General features: G+C 40.2%; 1 protein-coding gene across 1 annotated transcript in view; it reads right to left on the bottom strand.

Moving 5' to 3' along the window:
• The window catches only part of spred1 (sprouty related EVH1 domain containing 1), an 89102-nt gene extending 64104 nt beyond the window's left edge, over positions 1–24998 (bottom strand). The window contains exon 1 of the mRNA XM_061968187.2: positions 24208–24998. Within this exon, the coding sequence (XP_061824171.1) occupies positions 24208–24239 (32 nt within the window). The 5' untranslated portion in view covers positions 24240–24998. The remainder of the gene's footprint in view (positions 1–24207) is intronic.
• Positions 24999–25207: the final 209 nt, after the last annotated feature.

Here is a 25207-nt window from a genome sequence, read left to right as displayed (position 1 = left end):
TCTGCTATTACTTTTCATATCATATTTGTACATATTGTATTTACTGATGTTGTTCTGTTTTTGTTGTTGTTGTTGTTTCTGTCCCTTCCTGTTCCGGTCTGCCTGCGCCAAACATTAATATAAATCCATTTAATAAAGTCAAATACAAATAAGGCAACAAGAGAAGTATCCCACACTTCTCTTTTGTAAAGTAAATCTGTACGATATGATTTTCCTGAATGGCTGGACAGGACAAAAAAAAAATTGCAATTAGCTGACAACAAACATAACTAATGCAAGTGAATATGTGTTACGTGGTGCGTAATTTACATGCTCAGAGCAGGAAGAGGGTGAGATTTAATATATACTATACATACATTCACCTAAATATTCTGTTAGTTGATTGAGAAAGGTTCCAGAATGTCTTAACTTGACAAGGCCACGATCTGTTAACCGACTGACTACAGCTGTTCGTTTCTCTTTGGCAGCTTAATATAATTTGTTTGACAGAGCTCATTGGAATCGACTCAATGAGAACAGGGGGGTTGTTGATTAATGGGACCTTGTAGCAATTAAAAAGCAGTACACTACCTGGATGCAACCAGCAGAGGCACTGCTGATTCAGACTCAACCAAAGATGAACAACATGGAAGTTAAGGTACATATCCAGAGACATTCACTAATGCGCAACTCTACCGGGGTAGCAAACATTAGTCAGCTAAATAAGATTGGCTTACAGGCATAAAAATAAGAGTTTAGAACATTTAGAGATTCTCTCCTTCCATGGAAAATATCAGTGAATGTATGGTTGCAGTTAAGTGGAATTCGATTTCAGTCATGGTCAACATTATTTCTATAAATTGAACACTTCATGGTCTTCCATTCAATTCCATCAGTCAATCAACGGTTTCATTTCAAATCAAGCACTTTCATAGCCACGGCGGCAGAAAAGCAACAGCAGCTCAACTTGAAACTCTACGAAGTGGCTTCTGCCCAAGCCAGATTCCATTGAGTATGAGCACAGAGCTCCAGGATCACGTCGGTCGGTATTAAACTTATTCCAGGATGCAGCAGCCAGGTGCCTTGTTCATTTACGTGGAGTGGAGTCAAATTTGGCCTCCAATAAAGGCATGTATTAGATGATGGCAACAGGTGTGGACGCCTGTAGAACATTCTGGTCTGTTTGTCTCCTTGGAGTCGCACTAGCAGGACTAACGGAGCTAAATAAGAGTCTGGAGACACTTTTCTATCATGTGCCAACATTTCTCGCCGGTGTTCTTGTGAGACATGCTTTCTATTGGAATTCATGCACCCTCTGCATCTGTGCATGCATATGAACCCCGGGAATGTGGAAATGTATAGGTGAAACTCAAAAACATCTGAATATCCTACAAAAGTCTATTCATGTCAACAATTCAACTTCAAATGTGAAACTAATACCTGATATAAACTCATTACATGCAAAGTCAGATATGTCAAGCATTTATTTCTTATAATTTTGATGATCATGGTTTACAATTTATTAAAACCCAAATGTTTTTTAATTTAAGGTTTTCATAAACTGTAAGCCATAATTAGAACAATTGTATCAGAAGAAGGCTTGAAATATCTTAAGTTGAATGTTATGAGCCTATGTCATATTAGTTTCACATAGTAGATCAAACTACTGGAATAAACAAACATTTGCGTGATATTCTATTTTTTTTTTACTTTCACCTGTAATTGAAGGACTCTTTCACTTGAGTACAATCGTTGCACCAAATTTTCTTTTCGTGTTTCACACTACAAATAATCATAATATTATTGGGTCAGGCGGGGGTGTCTGATTAATAACTCACCCACGGAACATGGCTGTTTTTTATGGTGCCCCACAAATACATAAAAAATGGATAAATTGAACTAAAGGCTTCATATAATGATAAAAATCTGAGATGTTAATAATATCAATAAACCAAAAACAAAGATTTGTCTTTAAATTAGGGCTGTCAAATGATTAAAATACTTAATTAATCGCAGTTTGTTCATAGTTAACTTAAAAATGAATCTCGATTAATCGCAGAAAGATCAAATTTTTTATCGTTAACAGATCATTTTCAAGTTTTTCTTACCATGACTGGACAGTTAGTTTGCCTTAATTACATGTGTTTTTAAACATTATGCTTTTTAAACAGCTCAACAGAAAATGGACATAAACAGCTTTTAATGACAGTAAGAAAAAATACCTGCATTGTGTTGGTGTCTTACCAGGTTTTGTAGGCTTACAGAATTAACTTTCCTGCAGTAGGAACACTTGTATTCAGAAGAGGAGCTACATCATGCTTAAATGCCAGTTTTGCACTTTAAATAAAACAAAATGTGGATTGTTATGGTTATGCTTTGATTGTCAAAAATGTTTGGAAATGTAATCTGCGATATTTCTACCTGAAGACATGCTTCTGATATTCTGTACATTACATGTTGTACAAGTTAATGGTCTTGATATCTCTGCATGACAATGTCTTAACCTTCTCTAATATTAAAATGTAATGTTCAGCCTAAACATTCTGTAATTGCGGACTATCAATCAGAACTGGTTATAAAAGAATATACACAGCATTTCAATATGCCCGAAACATTTTTTTAGGTAGAAATATTACAGATTACATTACAAAACATATTTGACAAAGCATGATCGTAGTGTAAGACAATTTTGCATTTTGTTATGGTAATTAGACTGGATTCGACGTGTAGTGCTATTATTGTGAAGCCAGAAGTATATGATTGGTATGAGAAGAAGTGTCTTGACATGTTTTGAAGACGTGAAAGTCTCTGATAAACAAATTACTCTGGACCCTCTGCTTATCGTCTTTCTTTTTCTGCTGAGCTTTTATTCCATAGTACTAAAGCAGTCAGTGTAACAATCTACATTTCATGTTATCAATGCACACAACCGTAATGCAAAGACAGAAGTAAAGTTCCACCACTCTGCAAGCGGCAAAGCGCGCAAGCAGGCAGTTGCTGCAGTTAGGGCTGGGCGATATGGACGAAAAAGAAAATCTCGATATATTTGTACTTAAACTCGATATTCAATATATATCTCGATATATTTTCCAGTGAAAGTATACATATAAAGATATTAATTTTTGAGCGAGATTCACTGAATTTGAAGTGAATGACAACTGTACTATAAACAGTCAGTGGCACTTTTATTAACCCAGTTAGTCAAGATGGGTATTAACAGCACAGAAAATAAACTGTTTAAGTAGCACAGAATTACATAACATAAATAAAATAGAAAAATATTATTTCTATGTAAAATAAATAACGTAGCTGTGCAAATAATACAAAATGTATCAAACTCAGATAAAAAATTAATTTGCAGGCAGGCACTTTTTAATTCTCAATCGACGATGTAATGGACTGTCACACACGTACGGTTCTGGTCAGCGTCAAGGAAGTGACTTTACTTAATTGTGCGGCTATGATCTTCCTCACTTCGGCATACATTTTTGGCAGCATTTCTCGTGCGAAATATGCCTGGCTTGGCAACTCGAGAACAGTTCGTGATTTGGGCTTACATGGTAAACAACTCAATGAATGTTTTATCCAGACGCATACATTTGTCCAAATGTGGCCAAGTAGACGCATTGTGGATTTCCTAGACGTCGTCTACATCGCTAAAAAAAAATCTAAAGAAAATAATCCCTCTGCCATCTTCCACGAGTTTTTTTAATATATAAATCGCCTGCTTGAATATTCCCTCTTTCTTTTCTCCGACTCTCTCTTGTTATCATTTGGGATGTCTGTTGTGATTTCCCTTCCTGATTCGATGACCCACCCTATCTTGCCTCTGATTGGCCTGTCCCTAATGTTTTTCCATAATCCCAACCAATCGTGACTCATCATAGTAAACAACCGACCAATCATGGATGTTCTTAAACGTGCAAGCACGGATTGGACGGAGGAAGGTGAGGGGTTTAGTAGCCCATGGAGTTTTGCGAGGGAGTGAGAAGCGGGGTAGAACAAGGAACACAACAAATAAGCAGTGTTTGGTCATTTTAAACGTGAAAAAAATTATATCAATATTACGATATTTTCTTAATTCATATCTTGTTTAAAAATATATCGATATGTCTTACAAACTCGATATATCGCCCAGCCCTAGCTGCAGTGACGATGTCTAACGACGATCAAAGATAAAATTGTCTGGTCTTGTCGGAAGAACGACTTGGCATGGCTTTGAATCTAGGATTTTTATACTGTACCGTTTTCTTTGTGTATTTCTGCTCACTCTCTTCAAGCTTGTGGCTTAACATTAACTGAACGCCATTACTTTTTCCCACGCTACGGTATGGACCAAAAAGGAGGCAGGACGCATGCACGCTAATATTGCGTTAACTTTGACAGCCCTACTTTAAATATATAGATAATGTTTATTTAGCCTATTTATGCAGTAATTTAATTACAAATTACATGATGACGCAATGTTCATGCATCCCTCCCACACTACCATTTACCTAACATGATTAATAATTGTGATTTAAATACTAATAAATATATTCGTGGTTATTATTTTGCTCATAATCATGCAGCCCTGAGAGTAGGCTTTCCAAACATTACGATCCACTGTATTCACATTTAAATGTGCAGGGTTTACTCCCTAATGCTGCCCCAAACTTGGACAGCATTGGCTCATGTTGGTAGCAAAGAGAACAACAACTTAACTTACAAGCTCCCAGCACCACCCTTTCTGGTCACACCTTCTAACAACGCCAGAGAAGTAGTGTTTAATTTTACACTCGAACCCCTGGCCTCACCCTAGTAAAAAAGAAAAAGCATTTTGGACCAATTTGCAAGCAGGAAGAGATGGAATTACGACGGCTGTTAACCCCCCACCCCCTCCCAATAAAGGATGTGGGGGTGATAGGCGCAGGAGGGGCTGTCAGTCAGGCAGGGGACCCTGGGGTGAACAGAAGGCAGGCGGTGGTGTCGCTCAGCCATGACCAGGGCACAATGACCAGGACCTGACCCTTCAGAAGTACCATCTCACACATGCCAGCACTGGGACGGCTCACAGAGAGGAGGAGGGCTTAGATCCCGAAAGGAAGTGAACGAGGGTTTTATTTTGCAAACATTCTACAAAAGCTTAGCCTGAAACAAAAAAAATATTTTTATATGACGTTTAAAGCAAAGAGGCTATTCATTCATGTGAGCTTTCCTCATGGTAGAAACAGCAAGTGGTCTAAAAAAAAAAAAAAGGTGCCTGAGACGAACACACACACGCACACACACAGGGAATTTTAGCCTGGGATGTTGCAGACAAAGGCTGTCCTCCACACCCCTTGCTGGGAGCACACAGTCCACTGGACACACAATCGAGAGCGGAAGCACATCAGCTGGCTTGTGCCTGTGAGCCGCAGTGAAAGGGGAGGGGGGGCGGATTGAGAGAAAAGAGCCTCCCCCCATTTCAAATTATTCCAAGTTATTCTGCTGGATGACTGACTTCATTTCCGACCAAAAGCAGGAGAGAAAAACAGAGGGAGGGGTGAGAATGTAATGGAGGACTGTGGGGGAGGAGGCGGATGGGAACAGGGTGGAGACCAAGGTGACAGTCAACAGCTCCCTACTGCATCTGAATAGGGCCTTTTTTTTTAATTCACAATAAAAAGGATGTGCGCAGACATTCAGTGCCACTAAAAACAGGGTGTCTTCCACAATAAGGGAATGTTTGCGACAATTTCAGGTTTTGTTTAAGAGAGTTTGAAAAGAACTAAACAGATTTAGAGTAGGAGGAGAAACACAAAGTAGGACGTTGTGGTGAAGAGAAGGCGTGATGGAGGAAAGCACGTGCAGACCAGGCAGGCGTGGGCCTTGAGGCCGGTCGTTCTAGTGTGTGGTGGAGAAGGGGGAACCTGGGACAACCATTTCCTTAGTGGACAAAGTGGCCGTTTGTCTACTGCTCTGGACCCATGGCTCACTAGGCTCCAGTATGCCATCGTGCTTTTGCTTGTGTCTCGGCCTTTGGCTTCCTACCCCGATGATGAGTGGTGGAGGTGGTGGGGGTGCGGGGGGTGGGATTGGATGGCAAGAGGGACACACTGAAAGAAGGACACGGAGAGAAGAAGAAGGAAGAGAAGGAGTGACGAATGAGAGGAGAGAGAAAGGATGTGGCCTGAGTCCTGGGAGCCAGCCAAGTTGCCCTCCCTTCGCTCTGCTCTGTCTCCCCCTTCTACCAAAAAAAAAAAAAAAAAAAACCTCCCCGCCTGCCTCTCACTACACAATGGCTGCTTCTCTGCTGAAATTTCACGTTATTGGATCCCGGGACTGGAGTTTTGTACTCCCACAATGTCCAAGCAGTGGAGCATGCTGCAGGGGAGAGACACACTCTGCAAGCTAAAAGCTGGAAAACCATTCCTCCTTTCATTAACATCAGAAAAGGGGAGAAAAAGTCTCCCCCTTTGACAAATTTTTTCCATCTCCCACAAATCTCTCTTCACTATCAAAAAAAAAGAAAGATTGTCAAGCTCCACTACACAGATTTGGCTTGTAGAAAATCATTAAAATATCATTGACAAAATAAACACAAGCTACTTATCTCAAATCCGATTGTGTAGCTTATCCTTAACAAGTAAAGTGTAGAGAGGCTAAAAATGTTAAATGCTAAGCTTGCTTAATATTTCGAAAAAAAACATCTGAGCAAATTTCCCAACTAAAGCATGGAGTTTCCAGCGGGGCGACACATGTGAACGCCACAAACCAGCTAGCCAATTAGCCACGGTTCAAACGCTTAGAATAAGCGGAAAACTTGAAGGGCACTGCTAAACAAATGACAACGACCCAACATGGATGCTGAGCAAATTATAACACGAGGGCCAGGAACAGAGACACTCACTGGGGGTGCTTTATGTTTTCCATTAATAAAGGCCAATCGTAAATTCGGACGACGCCCACGACAACAACTCGCGTTCACACGCCTGCTTTATTAGCTGCGGTGAAAGCCAATACTTTGCCTATAGAAGGAGAAGTGAAAGAGACATTTTTTGCAGTATCTCCTTGCAACAGCTCAGGCTGCTGGTGAGTCATATGCCTCACAAGAACATTCGGCTAAGCTACTGACTGACTCAGGAAAGAACAACAACCCTGCAGTATACAATGTCGCTGAATTCTACCTGCATCTTTTGACAAAATACAGACGAATACGGTAACATAATAGGTTTTAATAATCACGTATGGAGGCCATGTTAGCAGGCAGGACACATGCTAAGAAAATCCAAGTGATCCAAAATTTGTAACAGCAAACATCATGAGATTGCTCTCCTGTCTAATTGGTGGCAGGAATGTAAACAGAAAGGTTTGGCCTGCAGTCAAGTGTCAGACAGCGCTCACAAATACGACATAGATGTGTCTAATACAATGTCCTAAGCAGAAACATGCTAAGCAACAAACACATTAAGGAAAGTCATAGTTCTGATTCTTTGTCTTATTGTTAGTAACCCAGTACAAACTGTAAAATGCTCCTTAGAAAACATCACATTTGTAAAACTGATTTTAATATCTATACTTTGTGATAATTCCAACAAAACCATGTATTCCTGCATCATCAACATATTTTTAGGGGTGTAACAATTGATCGATTTATATTCATAAATTTCAAGTACCGTATTTTTCGGAGTATAAGTCGCACCGATAAGTCGCACCTGCCGAAAATGCATAATAAAGAAGGGAAAAAAATATATAAGTCGCACTGGAGCCCGGCCAAACTATGAAAAAAACTGCGACTTATAGTCCGAAAAATACGGTATATTGATCTGTGTTCAGCAAGTTTGCCTATAAGATAGGCAGCAATCCAAAATCGTTTTAAAAGAGAATTGATTGATTTAATAGATATTTGAAAAAAAAAGATTGGATTTAACAACAGCAAATTTATATGAAGATTATTAAGCACTTTGAAAAATAAGGACATTAAACATTTAGTCTATTTGCACGTCTGTGATATCATCAAGACAAAAATGGCGGGTAGCTACGGTGGTCGATAAACGCAAACACTACAAGACACAAAAACTTTCAGCTACAACACGGTTGCAAGAGTCACAACAAATAAAAATGACACAACACAATAATATAAAACCCACAACTTAACTTTAAGCCACCAACAAAACGGAAGTGACGTGGAGCAAGTTACACGACGCTCCAACTTCCGGAACACAACATTAAACGACAACAACTAACAACCAGGAAAAAATTATTTCATCAGAAAAAATAAATACAAGAGATGGATGAAGGAGGCTATGAAAATTAGGAAGCAAGGGGCAAACACCATTAACAGGGATGAGGGGGCATACATGCGCCGCACACCTGGGACGCTGCCTCACAAGAACATTTGGCGACACCATGGTGGAGAATAGATACTGTGTGGTTGGGTCGGGAATTTTACTTAGCAGGTCAATCTACTCTTAAAATGTTGGTTTTCGTACTTTTATTGAAACATGCTTAAATATCAAAAATGAGAGTGGAAAAAGGTTTCCTTTTGTTAATTCAATCTTAAGTGTTGGTTGCACCTTATTCAAAAAAGATGTGAATGCATTGGCCGTTAATTGTTGTTTACTTGCTTGTTTGTATCCATAATTCATTTATACCTAATTCTCTTCCAAGAAATAACAGGATTATAGGAAACGTCATCTGCAGTGACCAGTATGCAGAATTTATTTCAGTCAAACTGCTTAAATTATTTATTTGCTAAAAGTTACTGAAGTTACTTGATGTCAACTCATTGAATTGTTTCAGAACGCATTGTTCTAATTAAATGAGATCATCCTTGAATCGTATCGGTAACTGCAAACATTTAATCGTTGTTAAAACAAATCTTTACACCCCTGATTTATTTGCTATTTAGTGCAAATCAAATAAGAAAATTAGATTACCTAATGATACGACAAGACAAAGCATAAGTTTTGACTGTTACAGCGTCACTGGTGTGCTTTGATATAAAAGTAAGTCTCCAAGAAACGTTCGTCTAACTTTTAATTACAACAGTGGGAAGGAGGGAGCTGGACAAAGCAAACGGCAACCGTGATATTCGTGAATCAACAAAACTACTGTGTCAGGCCTCTTACGTCCTGCAGCACCACTATCACCAGAATTTCAGGAGTCAGAAACTAATCAATGAAGTTTTTCTGACAAGAATTTGGAAAAAGCTTGGACAAAAAAAAAACATGAGACTATGTACAAACAGCACTACTTTGCAGGTAAAATGCAAAAAATGATGTGTCCTGTTAGAGCAGGGGTGGGCAGATTTTTTGGCTCAGGGGCCACATTGGCTTTTGAAATTTGAAAGATGTACCGGGCGAACACATGCTGCATTTCAAAGCATATCATATGTGTTGGAACTGAGAGTAGACTTCCCAAACATGGGCTAAACATCTATTTTCAACAATATCATATCAGAAACACAAACATGATATTACAGGGTTATTAACACTTACATTCTCTTTTAGTGGGAGCAGCGTTCTTGATCACCCTTTTTTTGCTAATGCGTCAATGTCTAATTTGTTGTGGCAATTCTCAAAACAGATCTTTACCTAATTTTGTTTTAATATTTGGCGCGCCAGATTAAAAAGACCAATGGGCCGGATGTGGCCCCCGGGCTGTAGTTTGCCCATCCCTGTGTTACAGTATATTCCACATAAATGTGGGACACTTGACACTGTAACTGCTACGTTAAGGCATAGTTTCAACGGAGTAGAGCACTTGTTGTTTAGAATTCTTTTAGGACCGGGTCATTTCCTACCTGAGTAAGATCCAAAGTATAGATGGCGACTTAACCAGGGAAAATTCAAGTTAAAAAGTATGAGCTACCAGGCCTCCAATAATCAATGTGTCAAGGAAATGACTCATTTATTGAGTTACTGTATAAAATGGAATGATTTAGGATCAGATCTCTGAAGAAAACACATACACCAGCAAAATACATTTGTGACATGCACAGAAATCCCCTTCCTGTTCTGAAAAGGCTTTGGGAATTCCATCAAAGACACAAGGTTTAGGACTTACATCTGTGGCCTTTTATGTCTGCGGCCTCACAGGAAAGAACCATCTCAGGCCAGCTGCAGCCAAGATTTCACAACAAGGTGCAGCCTTCACGGTCACACATGCGGCACAACTGCAAACACTATCCACAATTCGAGACATTTATTACTCAAATCACTTTTCTCACAGGCCCTGAGATATAGTCAATGGATATCACTGCCCAAAGAGAAAACATGCGAGGAAACACGGCAAAATGTTTTATATAAAAAATGTATAGTTCTAAAATCTGCCCTTAACTCAGGTGCTGACAAATAAACTGCTTAACGCAGGCTCTTAAAATACTCATCAGAAATGCAAAATGGCGCAGCTTTTACAATGCACCAAGATCCAGGCACATTTCTAAAGCATGAGAATGGAACAAGGTCTGTTCCCTCGGTTGTCCTGTCTCCGTCACAGGCAGGCCAAGCCGTCTGGTTACTCGGAGGACCGTCGCCATTAATCACCCAAACAATCAAGAGGACAGCTTCTAGAACACGCAGGCACTGGTTCATAAATACTGTGTGACGGCAAAGGAACGTCAGGAAACTTTCTCCATAATCAGTTCACATCTTTGGAAACCTTAAAAAAGGATGACGTCAAATAATAATCAGTTAGTTTATCAGATGTAGACGGCTACTGAATTTGAATTGATGTAATCTGCTATGCTGGTTTCTTCCCTCAAATACCGTCTTTGGACAGGACAACAATCATCAGCAGGGGGTAATACAGGCAAACTACGTTAATACATTTCATGATTATAATAAGAGGATCCAGGAGTGAAGGTCTTAAAGCAAGTCATAAAGCAAGTTCCGCACTGAGTCCCCAAAAGACTTGTAATTTCTCACACCAGTACATTCTACAAACATGTTTTACTTAAGAAACTTCACCAAATGGAGGCCCATGTATTACAAAGTTTAATAAATAAATCAGATTGGCTCAATTTTGTTCACACAAGTTAAGGTCAAGTCCTAAAAAAGCTTTTTTAAGAACTAAGGTCTGCCACAATATTTATAAAATATCAGTGAATCATCATTAAATTTGACATACATAACATATTTGTTGTTTTGTTTTCTCTGGTTGAGAAAACAAAACAACAAAACTTCTTATTAGCGGTGGTCCATAGCCATTAATGCTTTTAACTCATTGACATATTTCCAAATCTTTTTTAGACTTAACATATATGTGCAAAAGACGCAAGCAAGCATGTGTACCAAATGTGCCAAGTTTAAAATGGGAATGTTGGAAATGTACCAGTTATTTATTCATTCTAGCGAAAGTTTGCATTGTTTTGGATACACCGTGCCAACCGTAGCATCTAATCGCAGTCTTTTGTTGCTAAAACCAAATACATTGTAATTATCCCTCTGTTTTTTCTATTTATCCACACTGCAGTAATGGCTAAAGGTGTTAAAATTGTAACAAACCAAGATGGGCAAACTGCTGAATGGACACCCAGCTAGGGCTAATACACATGATGATCTCTTCTGCGCAGTTTGACACTTGAACAAATAACGTGCCATTGGTTTCTGTAAACCACTGTAGTCACAAGCAGCACTTCCCTAAAAGTTGCAGAAGCAAAACCAAGCATGTGTTCAACTCAGCAGACTTTGCGAATAGGGAAGATGTGTCTAGCTTCGATTTGCCAATAAAAGGTACGTGCTCATGGTCACATCCAGTCGATAGCCCTAGAAATACTATCTATAAAATAGTCCAGGAAATTATTTAGCTTAACATAAGGGCCACAGGATATCAGCAATTACCCAGGCCATAAAGCACGAGGCCCTAACAGCTGAAGTAGCTGTCTCCCTTTGTCGTTTCATGACTTGATGAGGGCTGTTTAAGAGGAATGCGTTTGAGAAAGCTCTGCCACAGGAATGGGAGTTCAAAACAGCCCTCAGGTGATAAGATCACAACATGGCAGATAAAAAACGCTGAGCTGTCAAATCAATCACACAGATAGGAAGAGGACACAGTTGAGAGGGATCGTCAGGGAATCACCTGACCGGCAGCAGACAATAGGAGGCACAGCAGGAATCCTCACACAATGCAAGGCCGTACCCTTGTATACAAGATCATTTCACTGCCAGGCCAAATGACCCTTACTCTCGTGAACAATGGAGGAACACTTTATAGGCCGGGGATGACAGCAATCCACCAGCTTGATTTCTAATTACCTTTACAACACATGTCAAACTCGTTGTTGTAATGCTAAAGGAGAAAACTTGACTTTAATGGTGTCATTTTGGTCCAATGTGCATAAAACATTAATGCCCAGCTGAACAACAGAGTGCTCAAAGTTCTTCTTTGAGAAAAGAGTTAAAGAGAAAAACATGCTCGATAAACATCAGTGAAGATACATGCACATGCTTTCATAACAGTCCTGATTTCCCTATTCCTGTCTGCAAAAGTCACAATCATCTCTTTCTTTTAAAACAAAAAATACTGTAGATTGTAAAACGTAGGGTATTTGTTGAGAAATAAGAAACTGGTTTGCTGTGTGTTAATCCTGCTATCATTACAGTTACCCGAAATGGGAACGCTTTTAAATTATTCCTGTGTTTTACAGAGCCAATTGCTAAATGAATACATATAAATTAGGGATGGAACAAATAATGGTTTTAATGACAACCACGGTAAAACTCCCAACATGTTAGCATTACCGTTTTAAATTGAAATTATCTAAAAACCGGGATTGATAACTGCACTCTGATAAACTCACAGACTGACTGGCGCTAGCTTAAAGCCTAACATGAATACAAAATACGTTAATGTCTTTTTACCATACCCAAATATAAACTTATGTAAACACATTGCTGTCTGAGCAACTAAGCTATTCAGTTGGGCACATTGAACCTACAAGCTGTGCTCTCTTAGTACTAAGTGATCGTTATATACTCGGAGGAATATGACGAGGAGGTGTTTTTACGGTGCGTTCAAGGACCGCTGTGAAGCATAAGAAGCACAAAACATGGAAAATAGTGGGTTTTCGAACACTGGGTCGATTTATTTTAGTTGTTTGAAAACATCTAAGGATTTCAGTGTGTGTAAAAGTACTTTTTCAGCACATTAAACAATACCGCTGTAATAATGATAACCGTGGTCATTTTAGTCGCAACACCTCTGATAGGAAATTTTCATATCGTTACAACCCTAACATAAATAGATGTGTCTTTTTGACACTGCCTATAGGGCTTTTTTTGATCTGAGTTCTTGTTCCTCCATGAGTCATTTAGACAAACTGCCCCCACAACAAGTCACAATAATCAATCAAGAAACAAGAATCCAAGCAATTCTGTTGATCTATATTTTCCTGCATCTGCAAGATAGTGTGAATTATATTTCCCATTGTTGCCCGTATTTGTGTCTATTATACTAATGTTATACTACCTATATCGTATTGTCGTTTTCTAGGTTCAAAGCGTATGTAACACAACTTCCCTACCGCATGGTATCATCTCTAAGCGGTAGTTTGGCAGTGGTTGGTTTTGATCTAGTACAGCAGGAAACCAAATAATCCATTATTCGGAGCAAATCACGCAAACAAAAACAAAAGAGGCAGTGAAGAGAAAACAAAGCGCTGCAGATAGTTTACCTTATTGTGCAAGTTTGTTTGTGTCATTTCTAGCTGCATATCCTCAAATATTACAATAAAGTGGTGAATCTGCTCGACCAATGAGCGACCAGCAGTGGTTTATGCCACCCATATGCTATTGTACCATTTTCTATCTGCTTTTGCCAATGAAAAGTTGTAAAGGTTAAGAGAGCTATGTAGGCACTCGACAGTGGAAAAGAAGCATTCAAGGTTGGTCTTTACTTCCATCGGTTTTCTCATCAGCTAGACTAAGTAAGTATTATGTAGCTAAAAACACAGATTTTTAGTTGCAAAAGAGCACAGAGTTACTAAAAAGTGCAGGGAGTGCATAGCAACTCCTATAAAAGCAAACCCACGACACCATCTCTTAACATTGTTTTGAGGACAAACAAAAGTCAAATCAGGGCTTATGTAACAAAACCCTATCCAAAAAACACACAACAACAAAAGAAGCAAATATGGCTGCAGCAATCCTAAGTATTGCGCTCCCTCTGCGTTTCTATGAATCATACAGCAAGGCAAGCAAGACAGGTGGTGGAATCCTAGCAACAATTCCTGGATTGCTTCGCCATCTTAGCTGCCGCCACCATGCAGAGAGGAACAAACCCGGCACATCATCTAGCCTGTAACTATTTCCCAATGCATGGTTTTGTGGCTGGAAAACATCGGATTAAAAACAAAAGACGCTCATGTGGACGACACCAAGCATGCAACCAATGAGAATAAGGCATCAGTTGTTAAAACGAATCTAATTCTGCACCAATGGTGTGTAAAAATAAATCTCTGTTCACATAAAAACTCATGAATCAGATATCCTGCGCATTTTGGATGATCAGAAGCCTGAATAAGCGACATCAGTTGTGCTGCAATGGCCTGTTGGTTTGCGTGCATAAACTTCGACACAACCTGTCTTTCTCAGTCCTTTGTCTATGGGAAAATAAATATGTCTTTTAATCAGGTCAATGCAGTAAATTACTCCTATACTATAGTTAAATAAGATTTAAATACATGAAACTGTTGCACATTTGTCATGGACATGAGACAAAAAGTGTTGGGGAGCCAAGTAAAATACATTTAAAGGGGAAAAATGTTCCGACATCACTTTTATGCTGCTGTATTACTGCAATTTTCCAGACTTTATGGATTATTTCTGGTCTAATTTTGAGTATTTCTCTTTCGAAAGGTGCACCTAGAATGTATTGTGAGAGATTGCACAACTTCAGGGCGCACAGAAACGTAGTCGGGTTAGTGAGCGTGCAATGCATTTGGATTATTTTGAGTATTCTATTTATTTGTGTTGTGAAATGAGCCGATTATTGCATTAGAGTCACTATATGACATGCAATCATGCCGTGCTGTGGCCCACATCATTCAATTGTAGCAAATGAGAGGAATTGTTCAAAACTTTGGATCAGAGAACTCATGTGAACCAAATGTACGGGACTCTGTGTGTGAAGTTGGATGGGGCACAGTACGATTCGCCTAGTTCAAGCACACCATCAAGCTTGGTTGACACTATACCATCTTTTCAGATGCCATTGTGATCCAATTGTCTTCCGAAATGCTAAGGGTGCTTTTCAATCACTACTATTACATGCACTAAATTAGTCTGATTTCTCAAATAGTTAGTTTTTTTGTATTTTCACACGTATGTGAGAAGTCCAAGTGTCCATGCACACTCTCTAATGTGACTGGTTATACGCTACGTTCCTCCCATTCACTGGGGGGGGGGGCGCTTATTTAATTTCAGCGCGAAAAAATTAATTCCTTTTCCGGTTGAACTATGACGTCACACTAGCCATCTGCGGATCCATACACATTTTTTTAATGGATATCCGCTGTAATGTTGTCACAGATTACAAATATTATGTCTCTAATTGCCATGCTCATGTGAAATAGCAGACAGAATTAAGAAATTATCTTGGATTCTGCTACGAACATGACGCTACTACCAAGAATGTACCGAGGCAGAAGCAGGTCCAAAGCAAAGAAAGACCGGCGGTTTTTGCGAAGGAATCTTTGGACAAAGAATCATTGAAACTAAACTTTTTAAATCTCAGAGTACATTCAAAAAGCTCTGTGGATTGATGGTAGGAGTTTTAAGTCCGAAGGAAAAAAACACTTGTGCCCCGACTAATACTGATCCAGATGAGGGTTGCTATTGTTCTGGTGTATCTTGCCAGTTTTGTGGAATACAGAGTTATTGTTAATCAGTTTGGAGTGCAGAAATGCAGCGTGAAGAGGTTTGTGTATAGTTTATAATTCGCCTTTGACACCTACTTCATTATCTTTCATCTCATTCATATTTCGTTCAGGAGTCCAAATTTAGCCACCTTTTTACATTTCCTTAGCTACCTTCTTAAATAAATCTGTTTCTTTTTTACAACCATCGATTTCAAAATGTTCTGCTCTTTTAGTTTGTGAAGCAAATAAAAAGTATTCTCTTCATTACAATTATTGCTACGTTTTTATTGAATGGTATCTGCTTCCGGGTTGGATCAAACGCGTTGAGACTGGCACACACCCCCTCGAGAGATTCGGTTTCCAATCGCATAATCCAGGTGTGTTTATCCGATTTTTCAAAAACTGAACAAAATCGGATTAAGGTGTTTCCATTGGCTGTAGGAGGATTATTTAGAGCCGAACTATTTGAGAAATTGGACTAATTTAGTGCATGGACACTCGGGGAATGACCATCTTGCATTTGGTCTTTTCGTGGCTGGTTAACATTAAAGAGAGAGAGAACTAATCGCCACTTTAATTGCAAACAATCAGAAATCTGAAGTAAAGGCATTCGTAAGGGTGGGCTGTCCACCGTCTGAACAAGTGGTACGCACACAGTAATTACTGTACCAAAACTAGCAGTGTAAACGATACGCCTTGATCACAGTTTGGTATGAATCTCAGTTTTAAAGTCACAGTTTGGTTTATTATGTGTAATAACAAAAACTCATGCAAGCTTTGCTGAGCTTCAGTGTTTACAGATGTAAAGAATTTCAAAAGGAAACGTTAAAAACTGAAAACAATAAATAACATTCTCAAATAAAACATTATTCTTTGAAAAACAAATATTTAATAATATATAGGGGTTTGTTCTAAGGAAATTGCCATGATGAAGACAAGCACTGTTTGCGTAAAAGATGGCCTGTCTGTCCCATGACTCCATGTATTGCATATGGGAAATTAGTACGCCTCTGTACTAGGGTTGCGTGATATAGACAATATACTCTGTAAATTTGCCTAACGATAGAGCTTTTAATATTATCGTTATATCGTGATAATGCTTGTTGATGACACTTTCTAGCTGTGTGCAGCAATTTTGACACCGACAAGCAAGCAAACGAACATGTCCTCAACGCGGCTAACGTCTTTCCACAGTGCAAAGCCACTCTGAAGTCAACATTTTTTGCCTGCATTGCGGCAAATAAACTCTGTTTCTTGCAGGTATCATGCTTACGAGAATTAGCTAAATATGCTCCACCACACACCGTTAGGGATATGCTAACCGCAAAGCTACAGCTCTTGAACGCAAACATTGGTGGGCAAATTGATACAAATTTCAACAGTAACGATATCAAGTAGAGAGTCAGTATATGGGCGGTACTACAGTGGCTAGATCGATACTTTTTGCTCTCACAAAATCTTCTGTCGTTTGTGTTATTGTTTCCAAACTCAGTCAATAGGTCCATGGACACAGGGGGGCTTAAAGGGCATAAACAAAACGATTTAAATTAGAGCCAATGGTAGGAAATAATTTAAGTAATTAAATAATATTGTGACACCCCCATCTTGTGTTTTTGTCTGAGTATATTGTGATCAAACACTGAATCATTCAACAATCTTTAAATGTTAAACTATGAGCAACAGCATTGGATCGATACCCAAATTTGTAGCAACACCCAAAACTGATATAAAGTATCCAAACAACAGAAGAATATGTGCTTATTATTACAATTTAACCGAAATGTAACTAGAAACATGTTACAACAGAGGGAAAAATGTTGTAAACAGTAAATTACCAAATAAATAAATAATAGTGGAGAAAATAATAAAACTTGAAATCACGCAAAAGGCCCTTTTCTACCGCAGGAACTTTTTCAATAACTTTCCCATCTACCCGGGAAAATACAATTCCCACTGGGTATCTACCAAAAACTACCCAGGTAGATTTAGTTTTTCAGGAAATATTTTTGGTTCCTGCCAGCGAGGTATAACTTTCAAAAGTCCCTGGTACTTTTGAGGAGCAAGCTGTGTTGTTGATTGGTTAAACACAGTTGGAGGAGTTCCTAAAGCTTATTTTTCAAACACACAACCGCCATTGCAGAGTATGTGAGAAAGACTTGTTCATTTCTTAGTTATTGTGTATTTCTATTACAACAACTTGATAACGAAAAAAAAAGAAAAAAGAAAGGTACTTTTGTGCGGCATCTGTGTGCTAGATTCAGTTAAATAAAAGTCTCAATCAATCAATCAAAACACATAGAATCAGCATACTGCTGTGATTATATGCATCAAGTGTTCATTCAAAGCTAAGGCAAAATATCGAGATATATATCGTGTATCGCAATATGGCCTTGGTCAGTATCGGTATCGGATCGGAAGTGCAAAAACAATATCGGTATCGGATCGGAAGTGCAAAAACCTGGATCGGGACATCCCTAATCCAGACATGTCGTGTTTCTCATTCTTCTACACGTACAGACGCTTGTGGAAATCACACATGAATACCTTAACAGAAAGCGATTGCAACTATTTCAGATACAACACTTCTCAGACGGCAAGAGAACTTTCGAAAGTCCAGGTCAGCTGTGATTCTACTTACCGAAAAACTTTGTCCATTTTTTGAAGGAGAGTCAACGAGAATGCGGGCTACCGTGGATGTGATAAAAAAGGTAGCGTGTACTTTGTATTACCTGGCCGTCGAGGGAAGACTATGGAAAATGGCGAATGCTTTTGGACTGCCAAAGCGGACTGTATCAGTTATTGTCCGCCATGTATGTAGCGGACTTAACGTCTAGGTCCACAGTATATAAAGTCACCAAAAACGAATGGACAATGAAGGTGAAGGCAAAAGAGTGAGGAGTGTCCTGACCAGATATCTAGATCCCAATTTGATTGTTGTCAAATGTTCTTTGTCACATTGTGTACTTCCGTGTCCAATAGAGATGTTATTCATTTATGATGGCTCAGGTGTGATTCACTACAATAGGGCCCCACAGCACACTGGATTCCACCCACAGCACACTGGATTCCAGTTAATTGAAATACCACAACACTGGATATTGTTCAGATAGGTTAAATTTAAGAACTTGCACACAAAGCAACACTGGAGGTGACTATGACATGCGCATTTTCCACGCATGCGTATTAGGTCGCGTTGCGCCGGCTAACGGAAGGGGGCAGGGGGTCTCAAACGACCATTGTGTATGTGTGGACAAGGTTAAGGTTAGGTGGGATTTACCCTGGATAACCTTAGCCGGCTTAGTGTAAAGGGGGCCTCAGACTTCGTTGGATAAATGTGAAATAAAGGCGACAGTAAACGAGCGGCACAAAGGTAACTCACCTGAAATGTTCACTATTTTTTTTGCACAAATACAAATCTATGTTACTATTAGGGCTGGGGGATATATCGATATACGCGCAGGTGAGTCTCTGTGTGATATAGAAAATGACTATATCGTGATATTCGAGTATACGTTCTCACGCAGTTGCTTTTAGCTGCGGGCATTACACTACAGGCTCTTCTCACTCTTTCTTGTCGCTCCTTCTCACAGACAACAAGCGCACCTTCTTACACACGTCACATACTGTCACGTCATACGTCACATACGTATACACCCTCCTTGAGCAGAGGTAGCAGCATGGCTAAAGTTAGCTGTGATGCGAGTGGGAAGACAAGAGAAAGAAGGTGCGAATCTGGTAACAAATGAAGGAATAATTAATTCCCAAAAAAAACAGCAGGGGGTCCATCGTCTGGCGGTGGTTTGGCTTCAAGTGGGAATATGTCGAACAGACAACCGCAATTTGTCAAGTGTGGGGCGAAAGCGTTTCTACAAGAAGTAGCATAACTGCTAATATGTAGCATCATTTGAAAAGTCACCTAAAGAGTGCTTGAAACTCCGCAAGTCAACATCTCCGTTCGGTGCCACACGCCCACACCATCAATATGCACAGGCAAACATTTCCAGATCAACACCGTATGAAAAAAAGAGTCAACAAAAGGAGATAATGTCCGCAGGAACCAACATAGCGAAGGACGAACACTATTTGATTTCCTTTTATGCAGCTCATTTTTATTTGACACTTATTGAAATATTTTGTGTGACTTCATGTTTTAAACTAATCGCTTGTTTTAAAATGTCTCTGACAATCTTGCACTATCTGTTTTGGAAATGACATGAATGTTTGTGCCACTGCTTAAAGGCCTACTGAAATTATTTTTATTTATTTAAACGGGGATAGCAGATTCATTCTATGTGTCATACTTGATCATTTCGCGATATTGCCATATTTTTGCTGAAAGGATTTAGTAGAGAACAACGACGATAAAGTTCGCAACTTTTGGTCGCTGATAAAAAAAGCCTTGCCTGTACCGGAAGTAGCGTGACGTCACAAGTTGAAAGTCTCCTCACATTTCCCCATTGTTTACACCATCAGCGAGAGCGATTGGGACCAAGAAAGCGACGATTACCCCATTAATTTGAGCCAGGATGAAAGATTCGTGGATGAGGAACGTGAGAGTGAAGTATTAGAGTGCAGTGCAGGACGCATCTTTTTTCGCTCTGACCGTAACTTAGGAACAAGGGGCTCATTGGATTCCACAATCTCTCCTTTTTCTATTGTGGATCACGGATTTGTATTTTAAACCACCTCGGATACTATATCCTCTTGAAAATGAGAGTCGAGAACGCGAAATGGACATTCACAGTGACTTTTATCTCCACGACAATACATCGGTGAAGCACTTTAGCTACGGAGCTAACGTGATAGCATCGGGCTTAACTGCAGATAGAAACAAAAGAAATAAACCCCTGACTGGAAGGATAGACAGAAAATCAACAATACTATTAAACCATGGACCTGTAACTACACGGTTAATGCTTTCCAGCCTGGCGAAGCTTAACAATGACGTTGCTAACGACGCCATTGAATCTAACTTAGCTACGGACCACGACAGAGCTATGATAAAAACAATAGCTCTCCACCTACGCCAACCCTCATCTGCTCATCAACACCGAAGCTCACCAACGATTGACGGAGCGACGAAGGACTTCACCCGATCATCGATGCGGTCGTCGGCTAGCGTCGGATAGCGCGTCTGCTATCCAAGTCAAAGTCCTCCTGGTTGTGTTGCTGTAGCCAGACGCTAATACACCGATCGCATCTACAGCTTTCTTCTTTGCAGTCTCCATTGTTCATTAAACAAATTACAAAAGATTCACCAACACAGATGTCCAGAATACTGTGGAATTTTGCAATGAAAACTGAGCTTTTTGTATTGGATACAATGGCGTCCCAATACTTCCGTTTCAATCATCAACGTCACGCGCATACGTCATCATACCTAGATGTTTTCAACCGGAAGTTTCGCAGGAAATTTAAAATTGCACTTTATAAGTTAACCCGGCCGTATTGGCATGTGTTGCAATGTTAAGATTTCATCATTGATATATAAACTATCAGACTGCGTGGTCGGTAGTAGTGGGTTTCCTTTATCTCGACTCGTCTTGACTACTGCAATGCCCTGTATGTTGGCATTAGCCAGGCCTCCCTCGCTCGCCTGCAGCTCGTGCAGAACTCTGCTGCTCGTCTGCTAACACAGACCCGCAGACGTGAGCACATCACCCCTATTTTAGCGTCCCTTCACTGGCTCCCTGTGCGTTATCGAATCAATTTTAAACTCCTTTTATTTGTTTTTAAATGTCTAAACAACCTCGCGCCAACCTATCTCTCCGACCTCCTTCAGCCTTACTGCCCCACCCGATCCTTAAGATCAGCCGATCAGCTGCTGTTGACGGTCCCTGACACAAGGCTGAAGCTTAGAGGTGACAGAGCTTTCGCCGTTGCTGCTCCCAAGCTCTGGAACGACCTACCTCTGAGTGTTAGACAAGCCTCCTCTCTTCCTGTTTTTAAATCTCTCTTAAAAACATACTTTTATTCCATGGCTTTTAACACTGAGTGATATCCATCCTGCAATGGCGCCCCATAATACACCTGCTGTGAACCTGTTTTTATGTTTTTATTTATTTATTTTTTATCGTGTTCTGTTTGTGTTGTGTTGTGTTTGCTCGGTACTCGTTTTATCTTTCAACCTGTCCATTGTACAGCACTTGGGCTACCCCTGTGGTAAATTTTAAATGTGCTTTATAAATAAAGTTGATTTGATTTGATTTCAGTAGGCCTTTAATAACTGTTTAATAAATACAGGTTTAGTAAATTGACTTAGTTGTGATTTCCTTCTCTGCCTTAAAGTTTAAAAGTAGCATATACTAATGCAGTATGAAGAAGAATGTTTTAATGTAGACACATAAAATCATCATATTGCTGTGATTATATGTATCAAGTGTTCATTCAAGGCTAAGGCAAAATGATGCGTTCGTTACGTCTCGTCTCGACTACTGTAACGTATCATTTTCGGGTCTCCCTATGTCTAGCATTAAAAGATTACAGTTGGTACAAAATGCGGCTGCTAGACTTTTGACAAGAACAAGAAAGTTTGATCATATTACGCCTATACTGGCTCACCTGCACTGGCTTCGTGTGCACTTAAGATGTGACTTTAAGGTTTTACTACTTACGTATAAAATACTACACGGTATAGCTCCGTCCTATCTTGTCGATTGCATTGTACCATATGTCCCGGCAAGAAATCTGCGTTCAAAGAACTCCGGCTTATTAGTGATTCCCAGAGCCCAAAAAAAAGTCTGCGGGCTATAGAGCGTTTTCTATTCGGGCTCCAGTACTATGGAATGCCCTCCCGGTAACAATTAGAGATGCTACCTCAGTAGAAGCATTTAAGTCCCATCTTAAAACTCATTTGTATACTCTAGCCTTTAAATAGCCCCCCTGTTAGACCAGTTGATCTGCCGTTTCTTTTCTTTTCTCCTCTGCTCCCCTTTTCCTTGAGGGGGGGGGGGGGGGGGGGCACAGGTCCGGTGGCCATGGATGAAGTGCTGGCTGTCCAGAGTCGGGACCCGGGGTGGACCGCTCGCCTGTGCATCGGCTGGGAACATCTCTGCGCTGCTGACCCGTCTCCGCTCGGGATGGTGTCCTGCTGGCCCCACTATGGACTGGACTCTTACTATTATGTTGGATCCACTATGGACTGGACTCTCACAATATTATGTCAGACCCACTCGACATCCATTGCTTTCGGTCTCCCCTAGAGGGGGGGGGGGGGTTACCCACATATGCGGTCCTCTCCAAGGTTTCTCATAGTCATTCACATCGACGTCCCACTGGGGTGAGTTTTTCCTTGCCCGTATGTGGGCTTTGTACCGAGGATGTCGTTGTGGCTTGTGCAGCCCTTTGAGACACTTGTGATTTAGGGCTATATAAATAAAGATTGATTGATTGATTGATGAAAATATCGAGATATATATCGTGTATCGCGATATGGCCTAAAAATATTGAGATATTTAAAAAAGGCCATATCGCCCAGCCCTAGTTACTATTCTAGAAAAAAAACGCTAATTAAACCTATTCACACATTTTTAAAAAGCCCGACAGTGTAAAATGGCAACAAAAAAAGGAGAAGGGGGAGCACATGACTTCCTCTGTGACAAAACACATTATCAAAGACACATTGGAGCGCATTAAAAAAAACACCCATTCGCCTAATAGGCGGTGTTAGAAGTGGCCTCAACATGCACAGGAAAGGAAATGTGATCATTGTGTGACCGTGGCTGCAATGCGAAACAGTGTACAGTGCTATGTGAATGGGCCTGCCAGGTACTTTATGAATGGAGAGGATCATGTGACCAGCAGCACCTCCCGAAGCAGATATTTCTCACTGACTGTCAACAAGCGCACACAAGGGATCAGCCGTGTAAAACAATAAACGCCACCCCGTTCTAACCAATACGATCTTTTTTTCTTTCTTTTTTTTAATAATCAGAGAGATGTGTGTGATTAAATATATTTCTGACACGTTTAATCGGTGCTTTGTTTTTTTTTTGTGTTTTTATGAATGGAGATTGTGATATGCAAATGAGGGCGATTGACGAAAAAAAAAAAGCCATCTTCCGCCTTGTCGAGGCTTTTCATTAAAGAAAAAACGCACTTTGTGGCATTTTCTCAACCATAACAACGCAACCTATCCGTGTTATTCGGAAATCCACGCAAGACTGCCAACACCTCCGTGTTATTATTAACGTGTAATACACGTATAACGATGGATTTGGTGTCGGTAAAGCACACATATGCTAGAAAATGAGTCAGCTGCGGGCCTGGTGTTATAATAAAGGATTCCCATTGACAAAAAAAAAACACATGTTTATAGTCATTTTAATGCAAGCATCGCAGGGCCGTAAAGGCACATTTCGGTGCGTGTTTACGTCAAAATGTGATGTTATTTCGGCGTCAGTACTCACTCGTTGTTTGGATTTGTTGAATCTTCACTCATTTTCTTCCTTACGGAGATCCGAGTCCTAGCAATAGCATCGACGGCGCATTGCAAAAGAGCACGAAATTCACCATTTTTTCCTTCACATGTGTAACCAAGCCGTCTTTAGTTTAGTTTATTATCATCTGTGACGGGGGAGTGTTTTTTGTGTTCCTTTTTTCTCAGAAAGACAATAAAAGAATAGTGGTGGGGAGAGAGAAAAAAAGAAGTGGCAGCTAGCTTTCTTTAGCCGCCGATCGCTAGGAGGAATGACAATTTCTCCTCCCTGGAAGTCAAATCCGACATAAAATTAGCCATCTTCTTCAACAACCACAACCCCCAAGGCGGTTGATGCGGGCGGGGAAGGCGGGGGGGGGAGGAAAAAAAAAGACGTGTTATATCCTCAAAAAACGCAGAAAATATTAAAACCCGTAATGTTTGCCAGCTTATTCGCGTCGGGGTGCCGAGCATCCATTCGCCAAGTTGATGTCCGGCGCCCGGGACGACACTTGAAGAAGAAGCCTCCTTGTTGTTAAAAGGGAGCAAAAAAAAAAAAAGCCAGCCTTGCTCCGCCAACGTGTCCGAGTAATGTCCGCGATAGGAAAAATGGAGGGAGGGAAGAAACGAGGAAGGAAGGGAGGGGGGGACGAAGCCACGCTTGTTCCTAATCCACAAAATGTTCACCGAGGGATGTTTTTGAAAATAAAAAAAAAAAAAAAAAAACCCCAGCCCGTTTTAGTAACTCAGAAGTTAGCGGACATCTGCTTTAATCGAACTCCATTTTCAGCAAGGGGAGGGGAGAGAGGAGGCAGAGGGAGGGGAGGGAGGAAGGGGGGGGGGGGGGGCATCGGAAAACTGGGCGGATGTGTCGACCCCTCGCTGGAGAGAATTAGATCCTTCCGCGGCGTGGATAAGAAACGTTGGATTTAAACCGCACTAAACGCACCGATTCAAGTGATTTTTTATAACGGATGCAATTTCGGATAAAT

Source organism: Nerophis lumbriciformis, linkage group LG08, assembly GCF_033978685.3.
Source record: "Nerophis lumbriciformis linkage group LG08, RoL_Nlum_v2.1, whole genome shotgun sequence".
NCBI classification, from domain to species: domain Eukaryota; kingdom Metazoa; phylum Chordata; class Actinopteri; order Syngnathiformes; family Syngnathidae; genus Nerophis; species Nerophis lumbriciformis.
The sequence above is the reverse complement of the archived record's forward strand: the minus strand, read 5'-3'. Positions and strand labels throughout refer to the sequence as shown.